Here is a 26,057-nt window from a genome sequence, read left to right as displayed (position 1 = left end):
GGGGGGGGTCAATGTGGCTGCAGCCTGGCTGGAGCTCCGGCAGCAGACAGACACTCCACAGTCCAGCTCTTCTTCAGCCGTGTGGATGCTGTGCTGGTTTTTGGTGCTGGGACTCCTCTGAAGGGCCCTGAAGCAGACAGGAGTCTTAGTCACTCAACTCAGCCCAAAACCAGAACCAAGGACACACCCTCTACACTAAACCTCAGATAGTCCCTCACCTGTTCAAGGAACACACCTGTCAGTTCAGCATGTTTCAGTCCTCTAACATCAGATCAAAGGGTTTATATTCATTTCCTTCTTTCCAGGTGACTGTTTCACTTCAGTGCAGCGATAAAATAAACTGATTTTATCGTGTCAGCAGAAACAATCCAGAATCCTGACCTGGTTTTGTAGCACCCGGAGCTGTTTGTCTGTGCTAAGAAACGCAGCAACAAAGGCAGTCCACTAATGCGTTTTCATTTTAAAACAAAAACGGTCTTAGTTGCAGAAAATACTACGAACAAGGAACAACAAAGACAGCTGAAGTATTAAAATGCAGAACTGAACTGCACAACGCCTGCTAGCAAAGACAAAATGTCAGCAACGTTTGTAATTCATTATCCATCTTGCATTCACTACTGGTAGTCATTTAGGAGCTTGAAAACTCGTAAACATAGCAGAAGTGATGCGTTTTAAAACTAAAACGTTATTACTGTGGATGTAGCCTCAGTGTGACATGGTGTTCAGGTAAGGAAGGGGGCAGGTTGTTTTACTCCAACCAATCAGTGGTGACTTAACACACTGTCCCTTTCCCTACAGAAATATGTTGACGTAAAGGTTTGTCCACACACAAGGTGTTCAACAGAAACTCTTCCATCTTTATCCGTACACCTGTCACTCATGCAGACACACAACCTGAAGTTTATTGTTACACCTGAGAGCAAGGTGTGTGTTGCTACAGTGACTGTGTGTTGGACTGTTACTCAAGACACTGAATGACTTAAGACGTGCTGAGGTTTGACGATGTGAAAACAAGCAGCCTGAAAGGAAGGAAACTGATGGGATGAAAAGGATCAGGACTAATGATAAATATTAGATTTTTGATTGAACGGACTGAAACACGTCAAACACACCTGTGTGGTGTTTGTTACCTGTGTTAAACTAAGTGACCTCACACCTGTAAACTTCCTGGAGAGCTGCTAGGATTAAAAGTGGCACTTCACTGTGACTTCATGAGCATCGAAGGCAAAGACCAAAATCACAGTATAATCTGAATCCTGACAGAATTCACCTGCAGCTCACCTTGCTAAGCCCCACCCACCCCATCCTGCTCTGCATCCTGACCTCAGACCAGATCAGATCTCAGCCTGGACCCTGGTTTCTCCTCAGCTCTCTGTGTTCGTCACCACCGCACCATTCTGAGCCCCTGCTCGCAGCTCAGAGTCGGGATGCAGAATGGTGGTTATGCTAAGCTAATGGCTAATTCTGACACTGACAGTCATCCAGTGTGATGTTGCCTTTCCCACGATCCTCCAGTGATTATTAATCAGCTGCTCCCTGCTCTCTAACACTTCATCTCCCAGAATCCTCAGCTGTTCCTCCTCAGGGGAGTTGGGCCAAAACCAGGTGACAGTTTACAGTTACCAAGGGAACCACAGTCATGTTACCATGGGGACCACAGTACAGCAATGCATGATGGGGGCTTTTTACTACCTTCATGTTTGTGACAGATCACACTGGCATTCAGGGGAGTAGAGGTGAGAAATCGTTAGGCAAGTCTACAAAGAGAGATAGATGGGCATTTATTCATGACAGTCTGTGAAGGAACGCCATCATCATCATTATCATCATCATCATCATCGTCATCAGCCAGACTCTACTGCTCAGAGACACCACACAGCGGCAGCAAACAGAGACAAAGTACAAACCAGCTGTGAAAGAGCAGAACATTTCAATTGAAAACTTTCTGATTCATTTTCTGTTGACTGACTTATCACTTATTGGACTAGTCATTTAATCAATCAGTGTAAAATTGACTTTCCCACCAATTGAAACATCCTGCAGCTGCTTTAAAGAAACTTTTGATTTACAGAAAAAAAATCAGAAGTCAGCTGTTTGTTTGTACCTCGGTCAGAACACAGGTCAGGACTAGATATTGTGGTTTAAAAAAATTATAAAAAAAAGTCCATGTTCACTTTCATTTGTCCAAACTTTTTATTGAAAAAGTGACGGGTTTAAAACCTGAGTTCTGCTCTCAGACAGCAGGTTTATGCACTTCTGAATCCAGCTCTATGCCTCTTCAAAGCCTCCACATAAAAGTATTTCAGCTCTGCTCCCATCCAGACATTCAGGTGGAATATTTCTTTGTCAGACTGCTACAGTTTGAGGACTGAATAAAAATCTATAAATGATGTGTTAATGGTCAATACTACACCTCCCTGAATAGATGTTTGTGAATGTTGTGTAATTATGGAACCAGAACATCAAGAGTCACACATTAAATCTGAGACTGTGTGAGACCCTGCAGTCAAAAGAATGGACCTCAGAGAGCCAGATTCAGACCGTCTACACATCTGTCCTGCTGTTGTTTTTTATACAGGACTGTGCAGAGATTTTAATTACTTTAGATGTTCAGATTTGTCTCCATCATCAGTCCCATCATAGGACTGATTGGTCCCACATTCATTCTGCAGCAGGACAACGAGCCCAAACATAATGCCAGAGTCATGAAGAATTATCATGAGGGACAAGAAGAACAAGGAGTCCCGCAACAGATCGTCTGGCCCCCACAGAGCCCTGATCTCAACATCATGGAGTCAGTCTGGGATCACATGAACAGACAGAAGACACTGAGACAGACTAAATCCACAGAGGAACTGTGGCAGCTTCTCCAAGATGCTGGAACAACCTACCTGCCAAAAACCTGAAAAACTCTGTGCAGGTGTACCAAGGAGAACTGGTGCTGTTTTAAAGGAGCTATTTGTAAGTTTTTCTGTTGCTACATAGCTAGTTTTAGCATTAACAGTTGTTTAGAGTTAGAGAGTTAACAATGGCGTTGCTTTCCACTGCTGGAGACACCTCTTGGCAGGTAAAGGAATGAAGTTTGATGCTGAACTTGCAGCATTTCTTCTAGACTGGTAAGTAAACAGCTGTTAATGCTAACGCTTGCTATGTAGCAACAGCAAAACCTTACAAATAGCTCCATTAAAGGCAAAGGGGGGTCACAGCAAAAACTGATCTGATTTATGTTTAATTCTCTTTACTACATGTTGGATGAAATTGAGTGATAAGTAAAAACTACTTATGGCTTTATTTTTGAAAACATCCTCACTTTACTTTTACTGTCTCAAGTATTGCACGGTAAAGTACCGGTACTGTGAATGTGGATTGTCTTCACTCAGCTCTGATTCAGTTAACATGAGGTGACAGTAAGCAGCTGTGTGAGGAGCAGTAGAGTCCAGCTGAGAGTCTCAGTAAAAGAGGACAGACTGACTCTCACCTTCCTGTACGGAGCCTCCAGCATCGCCTCGATGTCCAGGTCATCTGCCATACTGCTGCTGGTCTACACACAGACACAGAGAACACTTTAGTATCTTTGACTGACTGTTTATATAAACTACACATCCATAACTTTAGAGTGAGTTGGAGCTGCAACTAACTGTTATTTCTATTATTAATTAATCTTCTAATGATATTTTCGATTAATCGTTTTGTCTATTAAAACTTCAGAAAACTGCGAAAAATGCCTGTTATGTGTTGAGATTGTTTGTTTTCTTTGATCAACAGAGCATGCCCCAAAAACACTTAATTTACTGCCATATATGACAAAGAAAAGCAGATAATCTGGACATTTACAGAGTGGAACCAGAGACAGTTTTTTGCAGTTAACGACCAACTGGTTATCAAAACAATCACTAATTCATAATAAAAAAAAAGACCGTTCACATGTGTCAGGTCACCGAATCAGTCTCCTGATTTCACAAATCTGGTTCAAGCCTTCCCTGGTATTGAGAAACCTGGATGTTACCTGCAGTACTCAGAAAACAGCAGATACCACGACCCGGTAAACAACTGATCCAAGTCGCACACCTGAACACAGACGACCAGAATCGTGGATCACGTAAACAGGGATGTGAATAACTCGTGGACCATGTCAACAAAACACTGACTAAAACTAGGACGCTATAGTTCTTGCAGACGTTGTTATGGAGGCCTGACTTCTCAACTCATGCTGATCTGTGACCAATCTGACACGACGTTGACTCAGCCCGGGAACGAAACACCGGAAACAGTTTTCATTCATTTAGCACCCGCACAGGTAACTTTGCTCCTGTGACCCGAGCTAACGGACTTGAACCGGGTTCCAGCTCGGAGATTAGCTTTGTCGTTAGCAACACAGCTAAACAAGGGGCGAACAACCACCGGACGGTCACAGTTAAACACCCGTTAATCTGTGTCCGGTGTGTCTGTGACCTCCGCCGGTTTAATTTCAGGTGAAACACACCTGAGGCCTCAACAGCTAACCGTTAGCAGCTAATCAGATACGAACAGGCCTCCCGCTGTGTATCTCCGGTATCTACCGGCTCAGCTCCGAGGTAGTGGTTGTTACCGGAGGGCAGAAAAGAGTTTTACCTGGGTGCACGGCGGCTCGGGGGTAATAACCAGCAAACGGTCGATTACTGTCTGGTTAACGGTCGCTCCTCAGTCGCGACGCAAATCTGTGCTGTTTATGGCGCATGTAGGGAGCCCGGCTGTTCTCGCGAGACTTTACTAACGCGAGATCATAATATGTGGTTGTAACATAAAAAGTTTAGGAGTCGTTGCACAGCTTAACCCAACCAAAATTACAGAGGAACAGTGTTGGGTCTGTAAATAATGTGGCAGCCTAATAAAGGTATATGAGTAAAACATGATAGTGATGTATAATACACCAGACAGTTGACAGATTAAAGAAACAACCCAGATAAAGTATAGTAGTAAGGTGTTGAGCCAAAACAGCTTCAGCTGTTGAACTGGGTTGAGAACTGGTGACTGTGAAGGCCACAGCACATGATTCACATCTTTTTCATCCTCATCAAACCATTCAGGTCACCAGGGATGACTGGTGTGCACATTAAACACATGGATCCAAGAGCACAGTTTTTCACATCCACAAACTTAAATTTCTCATGCAGATTTATTTTATAGGTTTACAAATGTTGAACTATAAACATTGGAATTATTTGTGAACATCCCTTTACAAGCTCAAAATCATTTGACCCGAATTTGAGCCTATATACATATGGGGAAGGGTCATGTGCATGACTTACCTTTTCATGCTGGTTGTGGGGCAATGATAAGGTGTGGTACTGGCCTAAGTTGTACTCTGGCATCCCAATGAAAACACAATGATAATCGTATTAAATGACTTTCCTTTGCAGGGCAAACAAAGACATTTTAAGCAGCTCTTCTTTTGACTATGAAATGGTTTTGAAGCATTGTAAGGGCATACAAGATTTGTTATTCATTCATTTAAACATCATTTAGCATCATTTATACTGCAAGTACAAAAGTAAGAAAATTGACAGCAGGTTTCCAAACAGGTATTTTAATTATAATATTCAAGCCACATATATATATATATATTAATAATCACATACATGTTTTTTTCTGATGCATTAGTGATGACGACCCTTTGGTCCAGGACTACCCTGAAATACTGTACACATGGTCCTCACAGGATGAGAGCTAGTGACAGAGCTGATGCCCTGTCATCTACGGCCACCAGGAGGTCAAAGGTTTCACCTCAATAGTTAAGTGAGTCGATCAACTACTTGATGGTCTGGCACATAATTTTGTGACATTCATGGTTCCCAGATGATGTATCACAAGGACTTTGGTGAACAGGCAAATGGAATGTAGTTGGTGGAAGTGGAAGTAGTTTGTATTGGTGGTACTTTATATTAAGATATGGGTAATTTGGACTGTAGCTAAGAGTTACAGCTGCTGTCAATCAAGCACAGACACACCCCTTTCTGATATTTCCTTTTAATAATAAAAAAAACTATTAGTCAAAAAACACACTGATATTATTTCAGACCCAAAGAACTGATATATGATTTTATTTTTTATCAGATGTCTTCCTGTTCTGCTCGCTCTCTGGAGGAAACCCATCTGTTGATGATCACTTCCTGTAGAGAAAAAAACCAAAACATCTTTACTTAACTACTGTTTCCTCTTTTCTTTTATAAAAAAACACATTTTATTTATGACAGCAGTGTGTCATTTAACAGCAACAAGCACATTAAATATAAATGTTTTCAAAAATCCAAATAACAGATCTTTTAAAACAGAAATCATTGATCAATCAACAGAAAATCAATCAATCAATCAAAGACTGAGATCAGCCTTTGCTGCCAGGTTGTCTGTTCCTCTGTTTTTTTGTTTTGAATTTGAAGACATCACTTTGGCCATTTTAAATTGTGACATTTCATAATTTATTATTGAGTAAATAACCAACAGGTTAATCAATATTGAGATTTATCTTTAATTGCAGCCCTGATAACAACTAGGAGTTTTTATTTTTCTGATTTGAGAAGCAGAACTAAAAGACTTTTGGCATTTTTATTGGATAAATATCTTACCTGAACCTTCAGTCTGATTAGACACTCAGGTGAGTCCAGCTCAGCCTCTGATAGGTCAACTGGATAGATGATGTAACACATCATCAGCTCCTGTGAAACAAACAAAGATAATCTTCAGAGTGAAATAAGAAACAGAATAAAGTCTGATCTGATGAAATCTGACCAGTCCTTACCTTGGAGACGTTGGCAGTGATCCTACTGAGAGCCGCTAGAGAACGCCACGAAAATGGGCGCAACGCAGAGCCCCCGAATGCATCGTCAACCCGCTCAATTACCACAGAATAACTACAGCAAGAGGAGGGGGACAATTACAGGAAAAGTGAGGAAGTTTCTGTAAAGAAGCAACATTTTTTGCAGAAAGGGAGGACAGTTTGTGAAAAGAATCTTTTTTGAAAGTAATTTTGTTCGGTCTTCACTTTTTGAATTTTAACTTCTGTTTGATGGTTCAGATGTGGTTTTAGGGTTGAGGTTAGAGTCAGGTTTATGTCAGTGAGGTTCCTCACTGGTTTATGGCCAGGTTCAAGTTACAGGCTGAGGATGTGTTTTTTTCAATGAGGTTTCTCAACAAGTGTATATGTGCGTATATGTGCGTATATGTGTGTGTGTGTGTGTGTGTGTGTGTGTGTGTGTGTGTGTGTTACCTGGCATGGTAGAAAGGTGGGCCTTTCCTGTACAACACTGAAAGCACAAAAGAAAAGTTACAGTTCCTCATATAAAATGTGAAGTGATGATGATGACGATTAATGTACGTCTGAAATCTGAATGTACAGCTGACTGTAGAGTGTGTGAGTTAAAGGGAGTAGCGATGATTTCTACACAGACTCTGACTCTGGTGTGTTCCAGTGTGTGTTTCTGTGTGTATGTGTGTGTCTTACTGAGGTTGACGCCGTACTTAGCCCCGCCCCCTCCTTTAGGGACCCATCCCTTGCTGCGGAAGTGATGATAAGCTGCGTACGAGCTGACAAAGTCAGGATACAGGGACCGGAACTTCCTCCACAGCTGGATGATTGACAGGGGCTCCTGACCAATCACAGCAAAAGGCAATGGTGAAGTCATTAAATGAGGTATTACAGAACCAGATTTAACACCTGGTGGAGATAAACAGATGGATAGTTACCTGGTGCTGGTAGACAGACAGGCAGCCCAAACTGTAGACCAGGAAGAAAGCCTGTGGGTGCAGACAGATAGAAAGCTCATTTGAATTCAATGCACAGTTCTGACTTAACACAATGCATGCTGGTCAGAAATTTTGTCTGACTTTCGCCAGCGCTGCAGAATGTCACCATGTCACATGACATTAAAACCTTGCAGGAGCAAGGCATCTGCAGAAGTCAGGTGATGCAGTCCCTCTCCTCCGGCTGCACCAATGAGAACAACTTCAGTGATGACAGACTTTGTCTTGATTGGCTGAAGGCTTCACTAACACGTTCTACGTTTTTTTTCTAAGAAGTTCAGATTCTTATCTCCCATGGGTTTCTCTCCCAAAAGGGATGCAGTCTATTTGACCTCCTCTTTCTGGCAGCTCCATTTTTTTTTTTTTTAAACATATGGGCGGCAACACTATAGTTTTCATTTCCAGCCAGAAAGCTGTAAACACACTTTAGTTCAGGAGTTTGTTATTGTAAAAGAAGTAATGCCCCTGTAGGAAATATTTTTATCCTTTAGATTATTTTTCTTTTCACCCTTCTGTGCATGTGGCTAGAGAGACAATGAAGAGACCACGCCCCCTACCTAGTATCCATGAACAGGTATAATCAACAGGTGAGTCATAGTCTGACTGCTGAACTCTGTGGATCAGCCTTTAACTGTCTCTGGGGAAAAAAACTGAGGTCTCATTTGGACAAATTAACCTTCAGTTTAACTGCAGTGAAGCACAAACAAAGGGTGCTGCTTCAGGTGCAGGTATGTTTATGATTTGATCAGGATGACAGCGCCCCAGGTCAGAACATGATCCAGTCTGATGGACACATGATCCAGGATTGATCCAGTTCCCTTGGTTCTACTGTACAGAGTAACTGTTGTATTGGTGAGTTACCTCCTCCAGACTGAGCTGCAGGTACTCTGACAGAGAGAACGGAGTCCGCCTGACCTCCCTGACCCCCTCACCAACCTGCAGACACACAACAACACACTGATTCAACACAACAACACAACTGGATCTCAGAATAAACCAGAACTGAACTTAAAGTCCTGCAGTGAGAACAGACCTGGATTGAGATGACGACTCACCTCACTGTCACAGACCACCAGGACAAAACCAGGACCTGGAACCAAAGGCTCAGTCTCAGGATCAGAGTCAGAGCTGAGGTCAGAGACAGGGTCAGGATCTGGGTTGGAGTCAGAGTCCTGGTCTGAGCTGTGATCATGGTTCAGGTCTTCTGGGTCCAACCTGAGATTTGAAAATAAGGGTCACAGTTGAGTTTAGTTTCACATTTCCAGCATTTTTTTTGTTTCAGTTTTCTAATAATGAAAATGTCTCCAGTGTGGTCTGTGGATTCTTGGACTACACAGATACTATACGGAGACTAGACCAATAGTGCTAAAGGGAAAATACAATATTTTTGTCTTTTTGTAATTTGGGTGAACTGACCCTTTAAACCTGATTTAATTCATTGTGAACTATGAATCTCTGACAAAGACATCATTTGTGTAGAGTTATTGGACAGAAAGTCAAGTATTTTGTGATTATAAACATACTGAATATGGCAGAACAGCCAACCACTGACTAACACTAACAAAAAAATCAAATCTGGTGTTCCTCAAGGGTCCATTCTCGGGCCTCTTCTATGCAACATATATATCCTCCCTCCTTTGCTCAGATTATGGAATATTATATTATCTCTTACCATAATTATGTAGATAACACACAACTGAACATAACATTGTCACCAGGTGAATACATTCTTTAAATAAGTGCATTGAACAAATCAATAGGTGGATGAGCTAGAATATCCTACAACTGCTCAAAAAAAACAAAGAAGACCAATTAAAAGTCAGTCCTCTCCTTGTTTAAATGACACTAAATCACAGATAAAACCCACAGTGAGATTGCTCTTATAGGGAAAATGTTTTAGTGTAGCTGAAAGGTAGGAAAAGTCAGGAAAAGAGACTCTGTGGTGCTATTTGCCTCAGAGCAAAGAACTGAGTTTATGCAATCATAACATGTTTTATTTAAATATTTATTATTTATTCAAATTAGTTTTTACTGCTTTTACATGCTATTTAAATGTCATCCTAATGTTTTATTTTTATGTTTTTCCTTGCCTCTGTAAAGCACATTGCCTCGTGTCTGAATGGTCCTATCTAAAAATGTACTTGCCTTGCCTTAAAAAGTTTTAGTTTCTTGTTGTTTTTTCGCCAAAATGCAAAGCAGAAATTAAAATTTATAGATTCTTCAAGGGAGTGTGGTGACCTGGTGGAGAACCACTCTACCTGCTGCTTCTTTTGGCCTCCGGCTCGATGTCTAACCCCGGCTTAGGCCTCTTTGTGTGGGGACAGACTCCATCCTCTGGTCCTGGCCCCTTCTCCTCCCCCTCCTCACACTTATGTCCGTTCTCTCCCTCTCCCACCTCCCTCCTCAAATCCTCCATCTCTACAGGCCGAGAGTGTGTGAGCAGGATTTGATTGACAGCCTCATCATCCAATCCCTGAGCGGAGAGAGCTGCCCCCGCCCAACATCGCAGTTCCTCATACCTGCATTGGTTTAGGGCAAGGACATGATGTGATGTCATCATGTGAACAGGCAGGATGTGATGTCAACATGTAAACAAAAAGGACGTGATGTCACTGACCTGGACTGTGAGATTACAGGTAGAAACAACCCTTCGTGTTCTGTAACAGAAACAGGAACCAGCAGACTTCAGCCAACAGCACTGATTGGACCAGACTGATGATGATGATGATATCACTGTGTGGGTGTACACTCACGCTCCCATTGGTCAGAGATGCTGTGGTCCGGTCTGGCTCTGGACAGGATGCCTTTACCAAAATAACCCTGAAACGCAACAAAATCTGTTCAGTTTGAGTCACAAAACTCACAAATCGGGTCAGTGCTCAGACCTGGTTTTAGGTGATGTAGATCAAGTCAGGCCTGGTTCTAGGCAAAGTGCATTAACTCAGACCTGGTTGCAGATGGTGTGGACTAACACAGGCCTGGTTTTAAGTGATGTAGATTAACTGTGACCTGGTTGTGAATCTTTTGGATGTGGTCTGGATGACAGATTAACTCAAATTGATTTTGGTGATGTGGGTTCATCCGGACCTGGTTTTAGGTGATGTGGATTAACTCAAAACTGGTTTATGGTGATGAGGTTTAATTAAGACTTGGCAATGTGGATTAACTACCACCTAGTTTTAGGGGATGTGGTTTAACTGACACCTGGTTTCAAATGATGTGGATGAACACAGGCCTGGTCTTAGGTGTATGGATCAACTCTGACCTGGTTGTGAATCTTTTGGATGTGGTCTGGATGACAGACTAGCACGTGCTGGTTGATGAGCTCCGCCCGGAGGTCGGTCCTCTCGTCCGGGCTGCTGCTAACTGGCAGCGGAGCCTGGTACTCTTCGTGCACTCGGGTGCGCCGCCGAGGAGCCCGAAACTCGGCCTGCATGCCGTCGGGACCGGCTGGGACTGGGTTGGAGCTGCTGTAGTGCTCTGCTGGATGTGGACAGTGCTGATGTTTCTGCTGCTAAGTGTTAGCTTCTCATCTAATTACTCTGTTAGCCTGTTAGCTTCTCATCTAATTACTCTGTTAGCCTGTTAGCTTCTCATCTAATTACCCTGTTAGCCTGTTAGATCGCTAGCATACCGTTTCTGCCCGGTTTGTTTTTGGTTTCTCTCACATGTTCTTTCATTACAAACTTTCCGGTCGGTTTTATTTTGCTGTCGTACGCTGCAGTGTCTCTGAATCTGTGTCCGGCTGGAACTGTCAGTGCCTTCTCTTAGTTCCGCCTACAGGGTTCCCGTCAGTCAAAAAAACTCCTGTTTAGAGGTTTAGATAAAGTCCGGTTTGTGTCTGAAGTTAAATGTGTAAAGTCCTTTCAGAAGAAACAGACGTGAGATGTCAGTTGTTAATGAAGTGATGTTTTGAGGCAGAACAAGAAAACTAAAATATACTGTATGTGAGAGACACATGAGAGATTCTCTTTGAGTTGATCTGTTGTTTATAACGAAAACGTTTTGCACTGGTTCAACGTTTCTTATTTGACATGTGTACAATGTTTTTCAGATCTAATTATGTTTTATTATTTTTCATACACCCTCATTATTCAGGGGACTTAATGGACAAAGTCAGTTTAAGCTGTTGAGGAGCTGCAGTTACAGTTTTATCAATCCTGGACACATAAAACCATAATGATCTGAAGGCAGAAATATTACTAGTAAGACAGACAATGTAAATACACAGAACTGGTGGACTTCACTGTCCACTGAGGAAACAGCTACTGGAGCTTTAAGCTACATCTAATGTTTTATTTCTTAAAACATTTACACAACAACAACAAGCTGCATTCAGGATTCACCTCCATTTGTGCAGCAATGTCTCTGACACGTCACATTATAGCAGCAACTGGACAGCAAGAAACACACCCGACTGTCTGGAAACAGTTTTATATTGACATTTATGACCCCATATCATTTCTTATAAAGCTGTGACAGTTATATCAGACAGACAAGTTTCTGTCAACACGAGAAAAACATACAAAAACACTCAGTACATATGAACGTGTGTACTTGTGTGTCCACATACAGCATTTACACACACATATAGTGTATATACACACATCTATACTTCATATTATCTGATGTACATGTAAAAGTTTTAGAGCACCGACATTTTTCCAGTTGTTACTTGTTAAATTAAATTTAATCTAAAGTTTTGACTCATCCAGCAGCTGAACACACTCATCAATCAAAATCAAACTGCTCTGTCCTCCTGTTTGTCCTCCTGTCTGTCCTCCTGTCTGTCCACCATGTAGTACTGATGTCTCTGGATGTGGTCATACAGCGTGGTGTACTTGGAGACCCTCCTCATCCTCGGCAGGATGAAGCTGTGAGTGAAGGTCTCTCTGCTTAGAGAGCTCCGCCCCTCCGTTGCCAGGACGCTGTTAATGAAGTGAAGACAGTAAGTGAAGCAGTTCTGGTGCTCCTCGTCGAACCTGAGACACAGACAGGTGGACAGAGACAGGTGGTCAGAGAGAGAAAGACAGGGGGACAGAGAGACAGACGAATATATGTTTGTGTTTGGGCAGGTGTGAGGTGTACCTGTGCCAGGCGGGGTCCCACATGGATCCGTCAGAGAAGTGGTCCAGGTACTGGTCCCACTGAGCCAGCAGGTGGAACATGTCAGGTCGGACCAGAGGAACACTGACGCAGCGCTCCCACCCACTCTGATCTCTGAGGACCCCACCCCGAGTGTAGTTATACACAACTCCTACACACACACACACACACACACACACAGAGGAAGCAGTGTTACAGGGCTGCGTTAAGGTGAATATGGATGATAGGGTTTGATCATGAAAACACTGCCAATCACATACCTGGTCTCACGCTCTGAAACAGCCAATCAACAACAAACAAACAACGAACTGTGTGTGTAATGCCACTGATTTAGATGCTGCAGTGATTAAGTGAAATGACTTTAAACAAATTAAATGCTATTTTTGATGCTGTTTTACACACACACATCTACTGACTGGAGACTGATTCATTAAATTAATTTATTAATTTATTTTTTCTTTTGTTGATAAAAATCATCAAAGTGGCAGCAGATTGACCCGGAGTCCGCAGAGGCAGTGCTGTTGTTAAACATTCATCATGTTTTCAGCTGCAGCTTCAGACAAACTGGCAGCAGCAAATATTAGATTTCACGTCTGAGACCAGATTCCATCTTCCAGCAGGAATTATATCATATTTCAAAACCAGAGGGCTGCAGAGATCAGACTGTCCTCGTGGGACGACAGTGGACGTTGACCAGCTGGTCCCACGTGACAGGTGGGTCCTTTGAACTGAACAGGACTTGGGGTCGGACTGTTCCACCAGAACAGAGACGAACGCAGACGGAGGGAGACCTAGTATCAGACTACCAGCTTGACCTCTGACCCCTGACCTCTGAGTCCTACCTTTGGTGTTTGAGATGCCTGTGTGCAGATCTGATGTCCCATCAAACTCTCTGAAGGAAAAACAACACACTGGTTAGACTGGTTCAGATTGGTTTAAACTAGTTAGACTGGTTCAGGTGGGTTTAAAATGGTTTATACTGGTTTACACTGTTTCAGACTGGTCCAAACTGGTTTCGATTGGTTCAGACTGGTTAAAATGATTCAGAGTGGGTAGAACTGGTTTAGACAGGTTTGAACTGGTTTAACTAGTTCAGACTGGTCTAAACTGGGTTACAAGTTAAATGGTTCTGTTCATGAGGTCTTTAAAGTCTTTATTTTTCATCTAATAAAATAATTTCGTATTTAAGGTCATGTGAGTATATTGTATAGTGTATTGGTTGTTATTGTTGTGTTCGTGTGTTTATATACTGGTGGGGACTTCAACCTGACTTGTGTCACTTGTGGGGACAAAAACAACAGAAACACCTTTTTGTATAATACAACACAGTTCAACAGCAGCAAAAAACTGTAGCCTGAAAATAATAAAGGAATGATGAAATTGAACAAACACGTCTCGAACAGTTTCAGTAAAATCTGAACATTAAAACCTATATGTGGGATGAAATATTAAAATTAAACCTATGTGTGTTTACCTGCCCGGGTTGTTGTGTGCAGGTGCAACCAGCAGGCAGCAGGAGCTCTTGTGTCCGTCGGTGAAGGGGGAGGGAAGGCTGACCGGCGCTTCCTGCAGTCTGTTTCCCCTCAGCACCTCCCCGCAGCTCGGACAATCTTCTGGCACAGAGAAACAGAAGATCTCCTTCTGACAGTGACTCAGCCGGATCACACTGCGCTCCATCTCCTCCTCGGACTCCTCAACTCTTCTTTTAACTCTTCTTACTCCTCTTTCTCCTTAACTTCTCCTTTATCTCCAACTCCTCCTCTTGCTCTTAAGTCCTTTCTTACTCCTCCTTCACACCTAATCTCTTCAGCTCTTTGTTCCTCCTCCTCCTCCTTCTGCTCCTCTCTATCTGACTTGTGTTCTTCTGTTTCTTCTTCTCTCCTCCTCTGTGACACACCTGGTTGCCAGGTTACAGCCTATCAGATGACATCACTGCCCCAGCTCCGGCCTATCAGGTTGTAGTTGCTGTCAGGCAGACAGTCATGTGAACCGGCTCACCTGTTGGTTGCTTTAGTCTGCACAGGTGACCTTCAGACCACGTTGGCAGCGTCGTCATGGAAACCGGTGTTTATCTGCAGACCGGTGTTGGTGTCACTGTAACTTCGGTTTACGGTGACAGGAAACAGAATCAGCTCTTCCTCACAACCAGAGGAAAAACTGATTGTAATTAATTTTCAAAAATAGTTGCATAATAATTTTTTTCTGTTTGATTTTGTTTCTGTCCAAGACTAATGAAATAAAAACTTTCAAAATAAAAGATGATGTCCTGATTACCTGATTAGTTTAGCAGACAGACAGAATGTAGGTCAACACTTTTTCCATCTCACCTATCAAACTGTGTTTGTGTGTGTGTGTGTGTGTGTGTGTGTGTGTGTGTGTGTGTGTGTGTGTATGTGTGTGTGTGTGTGTGATCTGATCTGTCAGCTCAGGTGTGCACAACAACAAAACACATGTGGACACGTGTGAAAAACATGAGAAACATTCTTCATCCTGTGTTTCAAACCTACACGCAAACAAGCTCATTCAACTTAACATTTCTTGTTTTTATTTTCAGACCTCAGACTTTTACTTAATGTTCTGCTGAAGGTTCACTCAACGTGATCAGCAGTATCTACATGCTACACAACTGTACATCCTGATGAAGCAGATTTTACCATCACAATGAATATATCCTCACTGTTTCATTGTTGTTAAATGACAAAAACAATCTGGATCAAATATAAATACTGTGTATGTTAAATATCTGTACTCTCTGCAGAGAGTTGTCCCAGCAATCCCAGCAAAAACACAAAGCCAGAGAGTAGTTCAGGGAGACCTGAGTGTTTCAGATAATACACCAGACCAGCAGGTAGTTCAGGGGGGCCTGGGAGACTTGAGTGTTTCCATCTAATGCACCAAACCATTCAAGGACCCTGGGAGATCTGAGTGTTCTATTAAAGAGGCAAAACCACCTTGGCAGTTTCCAGCAAATAGACCAAGCAGGTGGGTACTTCAGGGACCATCCTACTCTGCAGTGCTGTAGTGTCCATGCTGACGGACGTGCTGGTACACTGACAGATACCTGGAGGTCATCTCCATCCTGGGAATGATGTACTGAGAGGTGAAACACTCACTGCTGATTGTTCTCCTGCCCTCTGCCCTCATCACATGGTTGATGAAGCTCAGAGCGAAACCATAGCAACAAGACCCAAACTCCCTCTCCTCCTGAAACCTGCATAGAGAGAAAAGAGCTGATGCTGCTTCACCTGCCGACCAGGTGTTCAAATAAAAAAACACCCACATGAAAAAACAACCTGGCAACAGACGCTGATCATTTTACAAGTTTCAGCAGAGTCTTCATCATTCTTGCAGTTCAGAGTTGCCAAGTTGTTTTTTCATCTGGAGAGAGAAAGAGACAGATCTGACCTGTCTGCTGTCCAGGTGTTCAGATGACTGTAGGTCTCCAGCTGTTTGTCCCACAGCTTCCTGAAACTGAGGCTGTCGTTGCTGGGGTCAATTAAAGGGACAATGATACTTTGCTCCCATCCCTCCTGCTGACACTGAACCCCCGACTCTGTATAACTAAATACCACACCTGCAACAACACACAAAATAAAATAAGAAAATTAGAAGTAAACTATAATTTATGATTAAATTAAAATAAAATCTTAAAAAATAAAAAACCTAATTAAATAGAAAATATATATATTTTTTAAATAGAGTAAAATATAAAAATGTAATAAAAAAAAAATGTTATTAAATAAACAATAAAAAAAATTTAAAACAAAAATACAAAGTGTAGTTAAATAATAAGTAGAATATAACAGTTAAAGTACAAGTACAATTAAAGCGTTAAAATTTAAAATTATAAATATAGACATTAGAAGATATTTTAAGATATAATAAAGTAAAAGAAAATACCAAAAAAAGAAGCCCCCAAAAAACCCACACACAAAAAGCAAATTATGGTAAAATAGGATAAAATAAGCTGTTACCTTCAGAGTTGGAGATGCCAACATGAAGCTCAGACTCCTTCTCTTCACTGTGGAGACAAACAGCAGATCCAAATCAAATTTTTAAAGGTGCTGATATTCTAAATATGTGAATGGTGATGTAATAAAATATGTGAAGTGACACAAAAGATCCAATTAATATCATCAGAGTTGATCTAGAATTTTCTCACTGGCGTTCTGATGATGTTCTGACTATTTAGATACAGATTAAATAATGAGTATAACACACATAAATAATGCCACAGCACAGATGTGAAGGCAGATATATGAGTCATAAAAAGGTCAATTTTAACCACCTGAATTTGAAATTGTGCAGATGTCAACCTAACTGAAATTTGTGAAATTAATTCAAAATATGAAATACAGTTCATTTTAAATGAAATTACATTAAAATGAATAGAAATAAAAATTAAATAAGATAAGAAGAAGAACAACAAAATAAAATGAACATTCAATTAAAAATTAAAATAGTATGAAATACAGCATAATATAAAATACAACAAAAAGAAATTGAATGAAAAAGAAAAGAAAAACAAAAAAGAAAAATGAAATAGAAAGAATAGGATAGAATGACCATTTTATAATCAGATATAATGGAGGATAATACTAGACAATACTTGTACCTTTACTTGTAATGCAGTATTTTTTAATTGTACTTATTTCACCATTACAGCAGGCGATGTTACAGGTGTCCAACAGGTGTTCTAACAGAGGAAGCTCACCTAACCCTGGTCCATCTACTGTAAACCTGAGGAGCTCTCCGACCCTGTTCAACCTGAACCGTGTCCTGTCCATGTCTCTGAGAACTCTCTGATGTGATGGTCGGTATCAGTGGCTCAGTCCAGAGTCCTGCAGGCTCGGGTCAAATACAATAAAACACATCAGTTTACCTGAACCCAGGCACTCCGTGCCGAGACGTGATGAGGAAGCAGCAGGCCGCCCGGTGTCCGTCTCCTACCGGAATCTGAATCCGGACCGGTGCCTCCATCAGGCCGAGTCGCACCGCCAGGCCGCACACCGGGCACCACAGTCCCGCCGGACCGTCCAGCGTGTAGACGGTCCTACCGCAGTGTCTGAACCGCAACAAGTCTCTGATCTCCATGGGGACTCCGGACAGGTGGACGGACAGGAAACCAGGGGACAGGTAGGGGCGGAGCCACTGCTGGATCTGTGACGCCACAGTTTTGTTGTTAACATTCTCAAAGGTGAATGTGCACCTATCAGAGCAGCTTATATGGTACAACATCACACCATAGCTCACCTGTAAAACGTCGCAACTCATCTGAACCATTGAACTCAGGTTTCAAAGCAAAGATATTGTCTCATATAAAAACTTGACAGAATGTGTGATTGGTTGATGAAAGATGTTAGAAACTGTAAATGTAAGCCTTCTCACCGTTAATAACAGTCAAATAAAGCTTATAGGAACCTTTCTGCTGTGACTGCGGCGCACAGTCGGAACTGTTAGAACGGGACACCGGAGTGACAACTCTGAAGCAGCCGTCGTAGCTGAAGCTCAGCGAGGAAGATGAGCACCAAACAGGTGACCTGCAGGTGAGTCTGTCCGTCTGTCTATTACTTGTCCGTCTGTTGCCTGTCTGTGTTTGAGTTTCGCGCTGTTTCTGACCGAAAACTGGAAGGGCGCGTTAGCATCGTGCTAATGTTTTTAGCTGTTAGCTTGTGTAGAAGTTCAAACTGAGTCAAACTGATTCTGACTCATCTGGTTCACCTCACTTGCACCTCCTGTCAGTCAGTCAGTCCGTCTGGTTGTCTGCCAGGTTGTGAGGGTGGTGGGGTTCAAAGGTTTAACGGAGCTGGAAATGGTTTAATGTCTGTTAAGAGCTGAAACTACCAGTCAGTTAATCGATCAACGCTGATCATTGGCAAATTAATCTTCGGCTTTTCTGATCATTTATTAACTGCTTATTTTATTTTTAAATAGAAAATCGGTGGTTTCAGCTTCTTCCATGTTAATATATGCTGTTTTTAATTTTTACAGAAAGCTACAGTAACCTGGATATATGTGGGGAGAAGAGATTAAAACGGGCCTTGGGAGGGTTAAAGTGGTGCTTGGGAAGGCAAAAAAAAAAAAAGTATTTGAGACCTTTGAAATGCTCATTGAAGTGGAACCAGAGGTTCAAATGGTTTTTAGGAAAGTTCAAAGGCTCCTTGACAAGATTTAAATGGTCCTTGAGGAGGTTCCAGGGGTCAGCACTGTTGCTATGGTAACCTGGAGGTTAATAAACCTTGAGCTCTGATTTAGAACAATGATTAAACTGACCATCTGTACTGCTAGCCAATCACAGAGCAGGACATCTTCTGTTCCCATGATGTGTGTTTGTTGGAAGCTGCTGATGTCACTTCCTGTGCAGCTGGTGTAACACATATGTTGTGTTTCAGGTATTTCCTCCACGGTGTGTGCAGAGAGGGCAGCCGCTGTCTGTTCTCTCACGACCTGAACAACAGTAAACCCTCCACCATCTGCAAGTTCTACCAGAGAGGAGTGTGTGCTTATGGAGAACGCTGCAGGTAACGCTCACCTGACAAATAACACTCACCTGAGAGGTAGAACAAACCTGACAGGTAACGCTCACCTGGCAGGTAACATCCAGTCATATCCTGTATTTGCAGTCATCAGACTACAGTAAAAACAGTTACATTACTTCCTGTGTATATTTAGATGTGTATGACTTGTGTACAGGTATGACCACATCAAACCTTCATCAAGAGGTGGAGGGGGAGGAGCTCCAGAGGATCAGGCAGGTGGAGGGGGTGCTGGCGGCGGGGGAGCTGGCAGTGGGGGAGCTGGCATCGGGGGAGCTGGTGGCGGGCCTTCAGTCAGAGGTGGAATGAAGAAGAACCTGGTCCTGAGAGATAGAGGTGACTTAACACGCTGCAGACCGACTGTACATGCTCATATACCTGTCCAAAGAAAAACTGAGCTGTCTGACCTCTAACCGAGTCTGTCTCTCAGTTCTAGGTGTAGACAGGGTAGACAGGATGTTCGGGGCTCCAGCAGACAGTATGTGGTCAGATGTCTCAACAGCTGCAGCTCCTCACTCCTATGTGGAAGCCATCAGGACGGGCCTGGACGCTTCAGCGCAGGATCAAGGTTGGACACTTAACACACTCACTTCTGATTGGCTGCTAGCGCTCAGTGATGCAATCAGTAACACGTGATGAGGCGTCCTGATCGAAGACGTTAATAAATGTTTAGTCAAATTTTTTTTTTTACCTGTGCTCCCTTTAGCCACTCCCCCAGTGTGTGGGCCTTCCCAGAACCTCCCCCAGCTGTGCCCCTATGCTGCCAATGGACACTGTTTCTATGAAGAAAACTGTACCTATCTCCATGGCGACCTGTGTGAGGTGTGTGGGCTGCAGGTGCTCCATCCCCACGACTCCGAGCAGAGGAGAGCGCATGAGAAGGTGTGCACGTTGATTTGATTGAACTTAATAGAAGTAAAGGAGGAGTTATTCATGTTCTGGTGGATTCATTAAGACTCATTTGTCACAGTGAAGCGTCCTGTAACGCTGCTGCTGTGATTGACAACATTTAAATGGATTTATTTTGATGTTTCCATTCATTATGGACGATATAAAAATCTATTAACTAGTGAAATTTGTAACATGAAACTGTGACATTCATACAGAAATGAAATGGAAAATCAATGGCTACCTGGAAAAACAAGAAAAATGCATCAAAAATCTGAAATAGTCTGACATACAAGCAAGAATGTTTGCTTTTAAGCTGAGTTTAGTGTAACTCAACTTCTAATCCTGGGGTGTAGGTGGGAGCAAACAAGCCACCATCACTGTAAACCTGCATCGTAACATAGTGATGGAAGTGAACGATCCACACTGTGGAGGTCATTTTATCTTCTCGTCAGAAACAGTTTGACTCTGGTGTTCAGAGACTAAAAGCTGTCCACCCAGATAAGTTGTTGTCTGCTATCTAGACCTTAAACCTATCAGGTGAGCCCGTGGATGTAAAGGTCACATGGGAACTCTGTTGTGAAAACAAACAAGAAACCAGAGCTTCTTACAGCAATAACTGGACGAAGGATGGTCGGTCAACCGATGAAGTGTCCCTGGAAACACAAATGATCAAACATGTAAACCATTTGTCACGGCATCACTTGACTTTGCGTCTGATAGGACTCGATCGATGTTGGTTTCAGCCTGTAGTTTTTATAGGCAGGCTGGTTGGATAGCTCTGATACTGTCTGTCTGTGTCTGCAGATGTGTCTGGCGGCCTTTGAGGCCGACATGGAGAAGGCGTTTGCTGCGCAGCTCAGCCAGGACAAGGTGGGTTGATTGAGTCACTGATCTGGTTGTTATGGTTACAGTATGGTAACAAGAACTGTTTTTGTTGTTGTTGTTCAGGTGTGTTCCATCTGTATGGAGGTGGTGGTGCAGAAGGCAAACCCATCGGACCGCAGGTTCGGCATTCTGTCGTCCTGCTGTCACACCTTCTGTCTGGCCTGCATCAGAAAGTGGCGCTGCACCAGAACCTTCAGCAACACGATCATTAAGTAAGAGTCTGTTTGCGTAAAACCAGAGTCAAGGACAAAGTCTGCGAGGTCGGGACAGAGTGTCTGCTAAGTTGAGATGGAGTCTGTGAAGTCGGGACAGATTCTGTGAAGTCTACGTCGGGACACGGTCTCAGTTTGTCTGATGAAATGTCTCTTTGTCTCAGGTCGTGTCCGGAGTGTCGGGTCGTCTCAGAGTTTGTCATCCCCTCAGTTTACTGGGTGGAGGATCAGGAGGACAAGGACCACCTCATAGACCTCTTCAAGTCAGGAGTCAGGTGAGCTACCTGTGTGTGCCTGAGTGGCCAAGTCTACCCGCTGCTTTCCAGCCAATGAAATCGCAGGAGCTTATTCGAATACTCCGTCTTTAACAGACTGTATACTGTACGTCCTGCACTAATTCACTCAGGAGGAAATGCTGTTCTGTCTGTTTCTCACAACATCCACTTGATGATGCAAGTGGAACAAACATGCTGCAACATTTTAAAGCTCAGTTCTTTGGCTTCAGCTTGGACTCTGTAAGACAAACATTATATTCTTTGCCTCTTTGTCATTTTATTCTTTTATATCATATTTTCAGCTGATCAGAATGATGTTGTCACACATCTATTAATGAAGTGTGTGCTGCTTTCTGTAGGTTCATACCGCCACAGATCTGATTCAGTGTTTTAGTGTACCAGAAACACACTGCAGGTCACCTCAGTGTTATTTCCTGTCTGTGTCTGCAGTAAGAAGGCCTGTAAGTACTTCGATCAAGGACGCGGTTCGTGTCCGTTTGGAGGGAAGTGTTTGTACCTTCACGCCTTCCCAGACGGAACCCGAGCAGAACCCGACCGGCCACGGAAACAGCTGAGCTCCGAGGGCAACGTCCGGGTCAGAAACCATTGCTGCCATTTTGATTCAGACTTCCATCAGTTCAGTGCTCCTGGGTTTTGTAGTTTATTAACAGTGTTTATGTTTGTTTTCTCAGTTCATGAACAGCGTCCGTCTGTGGGACTTCATCGAGGAGCGCGAGCAGCGGTCGGTCCCGCCCCTGCCGGCCCTCGATGATGACATGGCAGAGCTGAGGGAGCTCTTCATGCAGATGTCAGGTCCGAGCCACGACGGGCCGGAGACCCCGCCCACTGCAGACCAGTAGAGACCGGACTGGTCTTTACAGGTCTCCATGGTAACTGGCGGGACATCCAATTGTGTGGGGTTTTGAGACTTGACAGCCATGTTTGTGGATCACATGATTGAAATATTAAATCATGTGATAACTCTGCAGCTCTGTGGTGTGTTTCAGTCTGATCGTCATGTCACCATGTTTAATAATTGATTATTGATATTTTATTTATTGTGTAAATAAGTAAATACGGAGTAAGTGTGATGTCACCTGGTTGTGTTGTGCTGAATTAATTTTTTTTTCTTTATCATTTTTAAGTTTTTTGGAAAACAACCCCCCTCACCTCTGTGTAAAAAAAGAAAAAAAAAAGGACTCCAAGCAGACTGAGCATTTGGACACCATGTGCATGAATTGTTACGTAGTTGGCAAGTAGGACTTTGGCCACCTGGGATTTGACCTTGACCTTTGTGCCCTAAGAGAAGGTGATTTAGGCCCAATCCCAATGCCCTCTATAAACCCTAAACCCTAAACCCTAAACCCTAAACCCTAAACCCTCACAGACCTAATTGACGTCACCTGGTGAGTGTTTGACTGTGAGAGGCTGCAAGGGCTCAAAATGGTATAAAGAGGAATGGGACAGCACTCATATCACGCTACCTTGATGATGCCAAAACATTTGTGGGTTTGGGACTTTTGATTGTACATTTTTATTCCCTCCTTTCATTCCCTGTTTGTAAACAAAAAAAATAATGTTGAATCAGATTTGGAATTCATCATCATGTGATCATAGGACAAAAAACTCCACAGTTCAGACTCTGAATCACCAGTGAGCTCTGTGTTTATACTGTCTTTTTTCTTGTAATGCTAACATTAGGGTTCGTTCCTTACACGCTTGTTTGTTAACCACTCTTCGTCTATTGTATTTCTTACATTTTATGGCCGTTGTTTGTCGTTTTTTACGCTTCCCGATAACCATGGCAACCCCGTGTTTTATGTCACAACACTATGAACTTTAGGTATAAAAGTCTGCAGAAATGCAGACTTACAGTAAGTGTGCATAAAGGGCTCAAATTGTCTGATGGAGAGCCCTCATGCCCTCGATGGTCTGACAGCGGGACAGCACTACACCCTCACAAACTTACCGGTAACTCGCCTCTGAGTCTGTGAGGGTGGACATTGGGTTTGGGTCTTCCTGACTGTGCCACTGTGTGTGGAGACATGGTTTCACAACTTGACTTGACATCACATGTGTAAGACTGGGGTATTTTTGTCTGTTTAACCTTAAAAACGCTTACAACAGTCAAAATGTTGGTGATAAAACTCTGAAAAAAAATCACACATCCTTCTACTGGGGTCAGGTGTATTGTAAGAAAAAGCTGTGCATATAATACTGATTAGTCAGGCACTGCAGACTCACTGTTTGTCCCATTCAAACACTGTTAGAAACACTTGATATCTACCATCTAGAGAATGCCTGTGTCAGTTTTGGTAGCATTTGTTTGAAGACTTGTGGAGATATCAATATAAATTGGTTTTGCATTGTTTGAAAAATATAGAGTGACAGACTTCTGAATTGACCATAGGTTGCAGTGAGGCAAACGCTTACCACAATTAAGTGGATATGCTGTAGGACCTACATGTGATTTATTGTGATTTTTCTTTTGAAGTTTGGAATGTCATCAAAAATCTCTTGCACACCTGAATAGTCTTTGTGACAGGTGGGCAGGTGAGGTAGACACGTATGAGGTAGAAAAGACATCTGCACACTGACTTCACTTGCTCAATAAAGAACATTTAATACGTTTCAGTCTTTTTCCGGTATATTTGACGTTTGAATGTGAAATATCTATAGATTAAGATGTTTTTGAGCCACACTCACTTTGATCAATCATAAGCAAATTTCATGCATCAACTGAAAAAGCACCATATTTTGTGGCAAACTACTGGCCCAAGTTTTGTGTGAGGAGAGCGGAGAGCTAGCATGACTAAACTCCTTCATCCAGTTAAAATAGTAAAAAAAAATTACCAAGTTAAATCTTGGTAATTTTTTGTATTGTAAATTGTGGCTTAAAATTGGATAAAAAGTAAATTTGTGCAAAGAGATTGATTAAAATGTTTTGAAAATTGATGGAAACATTTGGAACATTTGGACATTTTAATGTGGAAAAGTTATATATTAGATCTTTAAATGTTATATCTTGAACCAACTGTGTATTTAAGTAAAATTCAATTCAACTTATGGACTAAAATTGCCACCTTGTTTTTTTTTTTCCTAGAAGTTGATTTATGGAGAACCTGTCCGATCCGGTCCTGCTTAAAACTTGTCTGCTTCTTTTCCCTCCATGTGTGTCTCCTGAATCAAGGCAATATCTGCTCTGTTAAATTTCAAATAACTCAACATCTTCCTTCTTTTTATAGGATTCTGGTATCCGTTACTATTCCACGTAATCATCTTTATATATTTAGCCATTAGAGTAGATTAAAAATGTCTAGTCTCTAGCTGATTGTGTGCTGATAAGAGGAGAGCGCCAGCCCCCTTGATCCATCACCTGTGCTAATCACAGACACTAGACACTATCCTAAACAAACAGCACTGAAACCTAAAACCCTAAAAATAATCCCCCTATCTCTGCAACTCAATTCCCCAGCCTTCACTGGACCTTCATGGTCCATGAGGCACAACAACTGGAAATCCCTCCAGATCCTTCCAATCACACAATGAAGCTTTCCTGCAGTTTGTGGTTTATTGTCTCCATCTTGTGGCCATTCATACGAACACCTGTTATCTCACCTGTGGGACAACTGGAAACCCTCTCAACTTAACTGATAATAACACAGCAATATAATATCTGGGCCGACAGTGAGACTGGTTCACTGATCCAACAGATCCAGAGAACCACTGTCACAATCAGACACCACAACCCGAACAAAAGTTAATGTATATATAAGAATAATTTAATTCAAAATAGATCAAATTGATAAAACAACATTTTCATATAAACGTGACAAAATGTATATTATTTTCAGCAGTTTTGAGAAAAAGTCCTCGAGGTTTCACTGAGGACTGTAAGTGGTGAGATAAGATCCTTTGTGCATACAGACCGTGACGTCTCACTCCTCAGACTCTTACAGATAAAATACCTTGTGAATGACTCTCAGACCAGCTGGAACCACATTTCTACTCAAACTCAAACAGTTAGGAGAAACTTTGAGCCCGAAGATGTTCAGCGAACATGACTCCAGATTCACTGCTCACTCCTTCACTCCCTCCTTGACTCCACCAATTACATTAATCCAATCAGAGCACCTTAACTCCTCACCGCTGAGAGCAGGGAGTCAGGCAGTAACAGGTGGCAGGGACACCTCCTCCCCCACCCCACTCACCCCCTCCCACAGCCACTCGGACGGCTTCAGCTCCGACCGGCTGCTCTTTCCTCTGCTGTCTCTGGTTTGATGTTGGTTCGGTGTTATGAAGCTGGCAGGGCTGCCTCACACTTTGGCGGGCTAACACACCCCGGCGCCCGGGCTGTCAGGCTGCCAGGCAGTTGG

At 42.6% G+C, this 26,057-nt stretch overlaps 5 protein-coding genes across 10 annotated transcripts in view; 1 reads left to right on the top strand and 4 right to left on the bottom strand.

Annotated features, from left to right (window-relative positions):
• The window catches only part of LOC111656526 (RNA-binding protein 39-like), an 11,543-nt gene extending 6,800 nt beyond the window's left edge, over nt 1–4,743 (bottom strand). The window contains exons 1-3 of one of the 3 annotated variants that reach the window (XM_023408258.2): nt 4,612–4,733; nt 3,479–3,541; nt 1,693–1,757 (exon numbers count right to left, since the gene is read on the bottom strand). In XM_023408258.2, coding sequence (XP_023264026.1) covers nt 1,693–1,698 — 6 coding nt within the window. In that variant the 5' untranslated portion in view covers nt 1,699–1,757; nt 3,479–3,541; nt 4,612–4,733. Of the gene's footprint in view, nt 1–1,692; nt 1,758–3,478; nt 3,542–4,006; nt 4,026–4,611 lie in introns of those variants that run through there. The other 2 variants (XM_023408257.2, XM_087174507.1) reach the window with 2 other exon arrangements.
• Nucleotides 4,744–5,136: 393 nt separating this feature from the next.
• Nucleotides 5,137–11,511, bottom strand: tsen2 (TSEN2 tRNA splicing endonuclease subunit). The gene is made up of 12 exons (XM_023408248.2): nt 11,042–11,511; nt 10,530–10,596; nt 10,394–10,433; nt 10,035–10,295; nt 8,832–8,991; nt 8,638–8,712; nt 7,720–7,770; nt 7,478–7,622; nt 7,244–7,280; nt 6,776–6,887; nt 6,603–6,692; nt 5,137–6,149 (listed from the first exon to the last, which is right to left on the bottom strand). Exons 1-12 carry the CDS (start codon nt 11,210–11,212, stop codon nt 6,090–6,092), a joined length of 1,269 nt encoding a protein of 422 aa, XP_023264016.1. The 5' UTR covers nt 11,213–11,511; the 3' UTR covers nt 5,137–6,089.
• A 546-nt stretch (nt 11,512–12,057) lies between these two features.
• Nucleotides 12,058–15,288, bottom strand: mkrn2os.2 (MKRN2 opposite strand, tandem duplicate 2). Its single transcript, XM_087174506.1, has 4 exons — nt 14,357–15,288; nt 13,725–13,774; nt 12,865–13,033; nt 12,058–12,758 (listed from the first exon to the last, which is right to left on the bottom strand). Exons 1-4 carry the CDS (start codon nt 14,557–14,559, stop codon nt 12,518–12,520), a joined length of 663 nt encoding a protein of 220 aa, XP_087030632.1. The 5' UTR covers nt 14,560–15,288; the 3' UTR covers nt 12,058–12,517.
• Nucleotides 15,289–15,404: 116 nt separating this feature from the next.
• On the bottom strand, nt 15,405–18,403 carry mkrn2os.1 (MKRN2 opposite strand, tandem duplicate 1). Of its 2 annotated transcripts, none has more exons than XM_023408284.2 (5): nt 18,271–18,403; nt 17,765–18,042; nt 16,857–16,903; nt 16,288–16,456; nt 15,405–16,093 (listed from the first exon to the last, which is right to left on the bottom strand). In XM_023408284.2, exons 2-5 carry the CDS (start codon nt 17,974–17,976, stop codon nt 15,886–15,888), a joined length of 636 nt encoding a protein of 211 aa, XP_023264052.1. In that variant the 5' UTR covers nt 17,977–18,042; nt 18,271–18,403; the 3' UTR covers nt 15,405–15,885. The 2 variants fall into 2 exon arrangements, with proteins under 2 accessions (XP_023264052.1, XP_087030631.1); XM_087174505.1 differs by lacking the exon at nt 18,271–18,403 and adding an exon at nt 18,136–18,228.
• Nucleotides 18,294–24,315, top strand: mkrn2 (makorin, ring finger protein, 2). Of its 3 annotated transcripts, XM_023408282.2 has the most exons (11): nt 18,294–18,428; nt 19,275–19,403; nt 19,576–19,754; nt 19,849–19,986; nt 20,125–20,300; nt 21,114–21,179; nt 21,258–21,406; nt 21,571–21,681; nt 22,132–22,276; nt 22,374–22,571; nt 22,827–24,315. In XM_023408282.2, exons 1-10 carry the CDS (start codon nt 18,403–18,405, stop codon nt 22,539–22,541), a joined length of 1,287 nt encoding a protein of 428 aa, XP_023264050.1. In that variant the 5' UTR covers nt 18,294–18,402; the 3' UTR covers nt 22,542–22,571; nt 22,827–24,315. The 3 variants fall into 3 exon arrangements, with proteins under 3 accessions (XP_023264050.1, XP_023264051.1, XP_023264049.1); XM_023408283.2 differs by having other exon boundaries at nt 19,855–19,986; nt 22,374–24,315; XM_023408281.2 differs by having other exon boundaries at nt 22,374–24,315.
• Nucleotides 24,316–26,057: the final 1,742 nt, after the last annotated feature.

The sequence above is a fragment of the Seriola lalandi genome, unplaced genomic scaffold (assembly GCF_002814215.2).
Source record: "Seriola lalandi dorsalis isolate HSWRI2012SDOR001 ecotype SW California unplaced genomic scaffold, Sedor1 jcf7180002054358, whole genome shotgun sequence".
Classification (NCBI taxonomy): Eukaryota; Metazoa; Chordata; class Actinopteri; order Carangiformes; family Carangidae; genus Seriola; species Seriola lalandi.
Note: the sequence above shows the minus strand (reverse complement) of the source record. Positions and strands in the feature narration are given on the sequence as shown.